Source organism: Lipotes vexillifer, unplaced genomic scaffold, assembly GCF_000442215.2.
Source record: "Lipotes vexillifer unplaced genomic scaffold, Lipotes_vexillifer_v1.1 scaffold699, whole genome shotgun sequence".
NCBI lineage: Eukaryota > Metazoa > Chordata > Mammalia > Artiodactyla > Lipotidae > Lipotes > Lipotes vexillifer.
This window is the reverse complement of record NW_006788818.1, coordinates 717,663-728,122: the sequence shown is the minus strand read 5'-3', so window position 1 is coordinate 728,122 and position 10,460 is coordinate 717,663. Positions and strand designations below refer to the sequence as shown.

At 36.6% G+C, this 10,460-nt stretch overlaps 1 protein-coding gene across 8 annotated transcripts in view; it reads right to left on the bottom strand.

The window, feature by feature from the left end:
• EPB41 (erythrocyte membrane protein band 4.1) overlaps positions 1–10,460 on the bottom strand; it is a 207,941-nt gene that overhangs the window by 96,629 nt on the left and 100,852 nt on the right. For all 8 annotated transcript variants that reach the window (XM_007461822.1, XM_007461825.1, XM_007461824.1 and 5 more), the window contains 2 exons: positions 4,077–4,152; positions 1,544–1,762 (listed from right to left, as the gene is read on the bottom strand). In XM_007461822.1, the coding sequence (XP_007461884.1) occupies positions 1,544–1,762; positions 4,077–4,152 (295 nt within the window). The remainder of the gene's footprint in view (positions 1–1,543; positions 1,763–4,076; positions 4,153–10,460) is intronic.

Below are 10,460 nucleotides of genomic sequence, written 5' to 3'. Positions count from 1 at the left end.
GAAAAAACAAACATTGCCCTACAATCCTGACACTTTAACAAATCAAATTATTTTAATTGATTGCTTCTTTCCACTACTTGCTTTTGTATATATATGTGTGTAATTATATATTTTATGTATATATATATATATATATAAATTTCTAGAATCGTAATCAGAATATAAATAAGTATATTAAAAACATATTTAAGGACAATACAACATGCTTAAGTTACAATCATCAACTAGTTGAAAGTGATATTATTAGCGGTCTTAGATATCAGAGCATTGTAATGTATATGCTCATACTTGAAAAGCAAACCTCAGCAGTTCTCTGTAGAAACAGTGTGACCTCAGGAGAGTAAGCTGATAGTTATAAGACTATTGCTATGTAGGTTGTAGACTTTAAAGTCCTCATTATGGTTCTCATGACTGTGGGACCGGAACCTACAGGGGGAATAAGGCAACCAGAATTGGGGCACCTTGAGTTCAAACTCTCTCATTTAAGGTATCTCAATCCATGCAATCCTATTGGAACCACTCTAAGGAAAATAAGATGGCTCAACGGCCAAACAGAATACTTGTTCCTACCATGAAAAGCCTACTAAGACCACTCTGGACTTCTCAGCAGTATGACGCTTTGGGGCATCCTAGCCTAACTCATTCTAGCATAATTCAGGGTACCAACTCAAGGCCAGGATCAGTCTCCTTAATATGCTAAGGCAGCTTATAAAATTTAGCTGTAACAAGTCACTCAAATAACAATGGGATGTTTGGTAGCAAGAAACACAAATTTTTCTGGGACTTTAATATTAGCTAACATTTATTGAATTTTTACTATGTAAGACATTGTATTAACTTTTTACACATATTACCTTTTTTAATCCTATGGCTCACCCTATTTCCTCTGAGGTAATGATCTCTATCAGACATATAAGGAAACTGAGGCTCAGAGAGATTAAGTGAATTACCCAAGGTCACAGGCCAGGACCAAGCAGAGCCAAGAATTCAACCCAGCTCAGTCTGAACTTGTTCTTGATCACTGTGTTATACCTCCCAACATTAACAAATTATTTCCATGAGAAAAAAATTAGTGAATTCAATAAAGACTTTTAAAAATACCTTCAGGGGTTTCATGGGCCCTCTGAAGTCTATCCATGTACATAGACCCCAAGTTAAGAACCTCTGCTCTAAAGATCTCAAGGCATCTAATACAGCATAATACATTTAAAATCTGGAAAAAAAAAAAAGGTAAGGCAATAATAATAATAATAATAATAGCTACCATTTATTGAGCACCTACTATGTGCCAGATACTGTGCTTAGTGCTTTACATATATTACCTCATTTAGTTTTCATCCAACAATGCAACACCTATTACTCTGACAAGAAAACTGAGGTTCAGAGGGTTTAAATGACTTGCCCAAAGAATTGGGAGGGAACTGAGCTCAAGCTGACTCTATGGCACCAGTTCCCACTAAGGCAAACACTGAATCAATCCCAGATCAAGGGTTTAAACTTACTGTCAAAGTAAACACAGAACAAATCCTGGAGACATATTTACCTGTATGACTTATGCAGTTCCATGACCTTCTCTTCAAGTTCCTTGGTCTGATTTGGGGCCAGTTTAAAATCACTAACGTAATCTGCACCATGGAGTTCTGGGTCATAGTCTCCCAGCTCAGACTGGATGGTATAAGAACCTAATAATGCTAAGGTTGCAAATGAACAGGGCAGACGTCCTGCAACTATGTCCTGCCGAAGTTGAAGACATAAATAATACCTACAGCCAAAGAGAAAAGATGTTACCATGTCAGCAACAAAAACAATAACAAAATACAGAGAGAGAAAAAGGAAGAAAACGGGAGAGAGAGGTAGGGAAGGAGAAAGAAAAAGAATGATTAAGTAAATATGAGATAATATTAATAATTGTTCAGTGTAGGTAGAGGGTATATGGTTGTTAATTGTACTATTTCAATGTCAGATAGTAATAAAGGCTGCTTGGCCCCCAAATTGGGTCCTTTCTTTTCTATCACGTTGCTTTGCCAAATACGTAGATACTGCCCTTCACATACAAAGATGACATTACTGATATATTTTCACTAGCATATGAATGTTCTTTGGTATGTTTTTCCTCCAAGATGGGCTTAAATTGCATGCAGCCTTCCACACACTATCATCTTGTAAGACCGATTCCACCTGTATGCCAAACTATAGGGAATTCAGATGAGGGTTCAAACAGTTAAGTCCAACAAACTGAGTGACCCTACATATGTCAGACACACCATATGGTATTCACACCCATGGCCATGACCTCCTTAGCCCTTGTTCTGACTGGGTTAACCAGTTCAGACTCTTTTACCAAACAGGAAAGCTGAGAGGTATGATTAAATTGAAAACTCCTATATTACTTAGAATCATATCTTTGACTTGACCATAATTAGATGCTGAACAACATATGCACCAGCAATCATTTTTGCTATCTATGATTAGTCACTACATACACCTTTTTTAAAAAGTCAGAGCAATGCCAATCAAATCGTAAGAATCTTAAACTCTTCTAAAATGTAGGTAATTAGTACAGATTTTTAGGGATTTGTTTTGTTGTATATATAATAAACCTTAATGAAGAAAGATGAATAATTAGCAACTCTAAGAGACAAATATTACCTGTGAAAGAGCAATAACCAAGACAATTTTTTCAGGCAGAGATATTGCATCTCAACTTCAAGAATGTACTAAGGATAACTGGACAAAGAATAATTTTTTCAAATGGCATAGACATTTCACAGTACTTAACAAGCAGACCTTTTAATAGTCTTAGGCTATTCTTATTTGAGAGAGATGAAAACTGAAGCCTGGAGAGCGTATATTTGTCTGAAATCAGATAGTTGACAGCAAAATCAGAATTAGAAAGCAGTTTCTCAACAACCAACAATTCAATTGAACAAACATTTGCCAAATACCTACTACGTATAAGGCTCTATGCAAGATGCTATGGATATACATATGTAGAGTAGTATTCTTTACTATATACTGTTTTTCCTTTTTCCTTTTTTGCTACTATTCAGTATTTATATAGAATCCAAAAAAGGCCACTTTCTTAAAAAGGAATCAGTAAGCTATTTTTTTGTTTGTTTTTGTTTTTGTTTTTGTTTTTGTTTTTGCAGTATGCGGGCCTCTCACTGTTGTGGCCTCTCCCGTCGCGGAGCACAGGCTCCGGACGCGCAGGCTCAGCGGCCATGGCCCGCAGGCCCAGCCGCTCCGCGGCATGTGGGATCCTCCCGGACCGGGGCACGAACCCGTGTCCCCTGCATCAGCAGGCAGACCCCCAACCACTGCGCCACCAGGGAAGCCCTCAGTAAGCTATTTTTAAACAGTACAAGATTTATTTCATAAATTAAGTGGGCTCAAAAATTACTGAGGGGGCTTCCCTGGTGACGCAGTGGTTGAGAGTCCGCCTGCCAGTGCAGGGGACACGGGTTCGTGCCCCGGTCCAGGAGGATCCTGCATGCCACGGAAAGGCTAGGCCCGTGAGCCATGGCCACTGAGCCTGCGTGTCTAGAGCCTGTGCTCTGCAACGGGAGAGGCCACAACAGTGAGAGGCCCGCGTACCGTAAAAAAAAAAAAAAAAAATTACTGAGGAAGGTTCAGTTCACGTACCTAATCATACAATTTAAAAGGGGAATAGGAAGAAAAAAATAGTAACACTGAGACTTTAGTTTTTTTGATCCCTTAAGAAACAGCATGGTGTGAGAGGAGTATTTAAAACAAACAAAAAAACGGCAGAGCTGTTTTGCCACTGTATTTGTCTCTTGTCCTTTGGAGGATAGTATGGTTTATAGGTTCTCTGTCCACAGCATGGCATAATACCCATGATAAACAAGGTTAATTCCCTACCAATTTTCTCCAGGCGAGTCACAGATATTTGAGGCTTTTAGGATCACTTATTTGCAAGCCTGCCTTGAAGTGACCAGAAACTTTTTATCTTAGGTTTAATAGCTTATCATTTTTCTTCAATTCTGAATGGAGAAATTCCCAAAGCTTATGATAATGAGATTACTTATTACATATTTAACTATTAATAAATTATTTACCTTGTTATATCTTCTGTTAACTGTGCTGGGTCAGGTGGATAAAACTTTACATTAAATGTGAAATTCCAAGGGACACCTGTAAAAATAAACACAAAAGAATTTTATGCTTATGCCTAAGTTTCTGGTTGTTAGAAATACCTAAAAATATTCAAAAAAATCTTTTTTCTCTTGAAGTGTCCTAATACTTTCATGCTTTGTGGGTGAAATATTTTATTTAAAAAAGAAAAAGAAGAAAGTTGTTTAGACACCATCTAAGAGTATCTCATTTTTTTTACCCAACTTAATAGTTTTGTTTATAAAACAATATAAGCAAAATAACATAAAGGAAACCATCCTACAGGTGAACATGTTTGTAGCAATGGTTTTCAAAATGTGATCTATATACCACTCTGGGTCCTCAGAGGTCATTCTAAGTGACCCATGGATGTTTTCTTTTGGTGTTGGCATTATTTATTTGTGACATCTCTCAACATTATCTCAAATAAACAAAAGCATTCTTCCCATTAATATGGGTGAGAATATGGGTGAGATTAGGAGATTATTTTAGAAATAAGAAGGAAGAGGCAATATAGGTGGCTCTTAGAAACTATAGCTCTAATGAAAATATTTTAGGTATGAAAACTACAAGAATTTAATCCTAAGACTCATACAAGTGTTTCATATTTTTTATCTACAATGAAAATCAGAGATTGTGAGTAAAAGTTAAGTGGAGAATGCATTTCAATTTTTCCAGCTAAGTGCTACCCCTTCAAGGTTTTTCTAACATGACTGTTAGTTTCCCAAAGAGTAGGGCCTGGTCTCAGTTATAAATAAGTTATGATTGGGCTTCCCTGGTGGTGCAGTGTTTGAGAGTCCGCCTGCTGATGCAGGGGACACGGGTTCGTACCCCGGTCCAGGAAGATCCCACATGCCGCGGAGCGGCTGGGCCTGTGAGCCGTGGCCGCTGAGCCTGCGCATCCGGAGCCTGTGCTCCGCAACGGGAGAGGCCGCAACAGTGAGAGGCCCACATACCGCAAAAAATAAAAATAAAAAAAAAGAAATAAGTATGATTGGTTATGATGCTAAGAGCTACACTTTGTTCAGTATTTATTGCATGCCAGGTACTAAGCTAGCCCTCTTATATACAGGTAGGTGCTACTATTAGTTCATTTTATTTATGAAGAAACAGAGGCTTAAGAAAATACATAGCTAGTGAATCCAGGGTTCTCTTACTCCAAATCCCATGCTTTTAACCATTGGACTCTACTACCCTATAACAAACATCTGTGTTTCAAACACTGTTCTGTTTTGCATTCACAGCATTTCATCTCCAAATATCATTTTTATTGCTATTGGCTGCCAATGACCATATGCAAATTAAAATTTGAAATAGTTTGAATGTCTTAATGAATATGCAGTTTTAAGCATGCTAAAATATTTAATACAGGAGTCTCTTGGAAATGGTTGATACTTTCCTTCAAAATTTGAAAAGGCAAATTCCAGACAATAAAACAAACATCTCAAATCTACTCAATCCTAATGTTTACCATTAACTCACTTCTAATGTTTCACATCCCAAAAACTTTAAATGGAACTTAGAAAACCAACCCCATAATTGTTTCTCATAAAAAGGGTAAGGGGATGGGGAGGCAATATTTACAGTTCAAATACTGTAAAATACCATCTGTTGTTATGATTATGATATGTTAATAATCTAATCATTGTTAACTTATAATTCCCATATAGACATTAAAAAAAGATGACTTCTATGCTACCTATAAAAAATGTATTGGCTAGAGGGCTTCCCTAGTGGCACAGTGGTTAAGAATCCACCTGCCAGTGCAGGGGGCACAGGTTCGAGCCCTGGTCCAGGAAGATCCCACATGCCGTGGAGCAACGAAGCCCGTGTGTGCCACAACTACTGAGCCTGTGCTCTAGAGCCCATGAGCCACAACTACTGAAGCCCACGTGCCTAGAGCCCATGCTCCGCAACAATAGAAGCCACCGCAATGAGAAGCCCACACACCACAATGAAGAGTAGCCTCTGCTCGCTGCAACTAGAGAAGCCCACGTGCAGCATGAAGACCCAACATAGCTATAAATAAATTTATTTTTAAAAATGTACTGGCTAGAGCAAATCAATATGGGAAACAAGACAGCTAAAAGAATGTTCAATAAATGTGAATTCAGCATTTAAGAACTTTAAACACAAATTCAGTTATTTCATAACATATATAAATGACAATTTTTTAATAGTATAGGAAGACTAGCATAAAGAAAGCAAATCAACAACAGTTTACAAAGTGTGATTTTTTTTTCTCTTTGAGCTAACTGATATAAAAAGCTTGGTAACACCCACGATTGGTGGGGAAAATAAGCACTTTCTTCTATTGCTTATGTGAGTGTAAACTGGTACAACACTATGGAGAACAATTGAGAATATCTATCAAAACATAAAATGTATATACTCTTTCACCTAGCAATTCCATTTTCATAAATGTATCTAAACATACACTTAAATGTGGTCAAATGATACAGGTATAAGATATTGTTTGTAATAGCAAATGTCTGGAAACAACCTAAATGTATTTATTTAGTAAGAAAAGATACACTGCCAGTATATACTGTTAAGTGAAAAAAAAAAATCAAGGCAAAGAACAGCGCATATAGAAAGCAACTGTGAAAGTTGGGGGTAGAAAAAAGTGGCTATTGTGAATGGTGCTGGTACGATGCAACTTACTATTAAATGGTTCAGAAAAAAGGTTGCGTGTGTGTGTGTGTGTGTGTGTGTGTGTGTGTGTGTGTGTGTGTGTGTGTGTAGATAAAGAGAAAAGATAAAATAGTAAAATATTAACATCTGAGGAATCTGGGTGAAGGGTACCCAGGAATTCTTTGTACCATTCTTTCAACTTTTAACTCTGAAATTGTGTCCAAACATTTTTAAAATTAATAATTGAAAAACAATTCCTGCCTTCTGGGTACACAGGAAAACAGGAACTATCTCATACACTATTATTGGTGGGGGGTGTAAACTATTACAATCAATTTAAAGGAGAGCAATTTGGCTATATCTGGTAAAACTAAAAATAAACATACTCTATAATCTAGCAATTCCACTTTAAGCCTAAATCAGTGGGGGTTTTTTAAAATTAATTTATTTTTGGCTGCGTTGGGTCTTCGTTGCTGTGCGCGGGCTTTCTCTAGTTGCAGCAAGCGGGGGCTTCTCTTGTTGCAGAGCACAGGCTCTAGGCGCCTGGGCTTCGGTAGTTGTGGCACTTGGACTCAGTAGTTGTGGCTCACAGGCTCTAGAGCTGTGGCACACAGGCTTAGTTGCTCCAAGGCATGTGGAATATTCCTGGACCAGGGCTCGAACCTGTGTCCCCTGCATTGGCAGGCGGATTCTTAACCACTGCACCATCAAGGAAGTCCTGGTGGGGGTTTTTAAACTGTGGATCATGATCCATTGTGAAATCAGTTTAATGGGTCAAAATCAGCATTTTTAAAATGAAACAGAAAACAAGAGAAAAAGGTCAGAGGAGGAATTCCCTGGCAGTCCAGTGGTTAGGACTTGGCACTTTCACTGCCAGGGCCCGGCTTCAATCCCTGGTGGGGAAACTAGGATCCCACAAGCCGCACAGTGCAGCCAAAAATAAAAGAAAAAGAAAAAAAGAAAAGAAAAAACTCAGAGGATATCACTGTGAAATTTTCTTTTCAACTGAGATGAATTCCAAAATCATGTTTATAAGAAAAGCTAGTCACGAATGATTAACTGTTATATAATTCAATTTATATGATGTCCAAAAAGGTAAAACAATATTTTTAGGTATACATTCATACATTAGGTAATTTTTTTAAAACATTAAAAAATTCAGTGGAATCATTAACACAAAATTCAGGGCAGTGGTGACTTCTGCAGGGGAAGGAGAGGAGGATACATTTAGAAGGGGCATATCCTGGGCTATAGAATTTCTTAAACACAGTTTGTGTTATTTTATGTATCAGTATTTTTCAGAAGGTATAAGGATTTCTTGCTTTTGCTCTGTACTATTCCAGAAGGAGGTGGAAGTTGCTAGCCTGACTCAGCAGGGGAGATCTCTCTTATTCAGAACCAAGGAAGTTAAACAAAGCTAAATATTAAGCTGGGAGAAGGGAGAGAGACTGATAAACCTTAGAAGAAGGTTCAAATGGATTGTTAGGTCTGAGGGAAATTTCAAAAATACAGGCGAAGCAATACTATCTATTGTACATGGGTTTGGATATATGAAGGAAAAATATAAAAACATGGGTTGACTCACCTCAAATTCATGAAAATAGATTTCTACGGATAGGGAGAGAAAGGGATGGGACTAGGAGGAAAACAAAAGAGATAAACCTTACCTGTACTATTCTATTTTAAATGTAAAAGTTAACACATGTTAATTCTGGGTGATGGGTACATGGGTATTTGTTATATTAGCCTCCATTCTTTTCTATATTTTTTGAAATACGGAAAAAATCTTGCTGGTGAATATCTATTACAAATTTAAACATTCATACTTTTTTATTCTACTTCTAGCAATTTACTACAGATACATCTAAGTGCACATATACATATATATCAATACATGTTTACTGCAACCCCAAATATCCATCAGTAAGATTGGCGCTCTCTCTCTCTCTCTCTCTCTCTCTCTCTCTCTCTCTCTCTCTATATATATATATATATATATATATATATATAGTGCTACAACTTTATAATCATTAAAAAAAATTTTAACAAATGAAATAAATTGACATATGTTAATATAAAGAGTATACAAATTATGTTAAAGATTGCATATGTATATTAAATACATACAGAACATACATATTTATATTAAAATATATTTATAAAGTATATTATATATAAAATACAATGTATGCATTAAATACATATTTATATTAAAATGTATGTCTATATACACTCAGAACATCTCTGGACAGAACACAAGAAATTAGTTAGAGAACAGGGGAAGAAGGAAGATTGACCTTGTATTATATTCATCTGTATCTTTTAATTTTATACCTCATATTTATATCACCTATTTTAAAAATTTTAAAACTACATATGACATAATATACAGAAGATACAATATATAACAATGTATAACATAATTGTACTTTTGAAAAGCAAAATTTATATATGCCTAGAAAAAATCTTACAGATCATACCAATTTAACAGTGATTATATCTGGAGGATAGGATTTACAGGCTTTTTATTTGCTTCATGATATATTTTCATAATGCTTAAATTTTTCACAATGGGTATATATTACTTGTATGATGAAAACTATTTTTTTTTAAACTCAAGTGCATTTTTTAAAAATAAATTTATTTATTTTTAATTTTGGCTCTGTTGGGTCTTCGTTGCTGTGCGCAGGCTTTCTCTAGTTGCGGCGCACAGGCTTCTCATTGCAGAGGCTTCTCGTTGCGGAGCATGGGCTCTAGGTGCGCGGGCTTTAGTAGTTGCGGCACACGGGCTCAGCAGTTGTGGCCCGTGGACTCTAGAGTGCAGGCTCAGTAGTTGTGGCGCACGGGCTTAGTTGCTGCACAGCATGTGGGATCTTCCCGGACCAGGGCTCGAACCCATGTCCCCTGCATTGGCAGGCGGCTTCTTAACCACTGCACCACCAGGGAAGCCCGTGAAAACTATTTTTAAAAAACCCAAAATCTTTGCAATAGATAAATGTCAACCTTCTCTTTGGCTTAATGAAATATTTACATTTTGATGTTAAAGTTTGTGTTACAGACACGGTTTTTCTTTCCCATGTTGAAGGAAGAGGTTTTATTATTTTGTAAATGTTTTTTAAACGACAAACACTTAGGTTATTTTTCTTAGCGAGAGTTTTTTTTTTCTCAGTAGCCTGGAAGATAATCTACTAGATAGTCTTCTCCACTCATAAACTCTGTTTTAACTTTTCTTCCTAAAGAGTCTTCTTGTACAATCATTTATTCCTGAGTAATATTGAATATTAAAAATATCTTCATTGAAAGGGGCTTGGAATCATGTTTTTTGTTGTCATGTCTCAAATATTCTGAATATTTTTTACTCTGATTTGCATTTTAAAACAAGATTTTATAGGCAGAGAGCAAATATGGAGAGTTGTCAGGCCAAAGTAGTATTTTGTTTCTCTATCTTAAGAAATATAAATAAATAGGGTCTAAAAGAAAACATTTCACCATAACAAAAGTGTTTTCTTTTAAGAAACAAATGAAAAATCAAACTTCTTTTCAGGTGATACAGTTAAAACTTACTAATCATGACGAATAACATTTATTGCAGTTCCTACAAGTTTCCTCAAAAATAAACTAAACTAAAAGGACATCTAGGGCTTCCCTGGTGGCGCAGTGCTTGAGAGTCCGCCTGCCGATGCAGGAGACGCGGG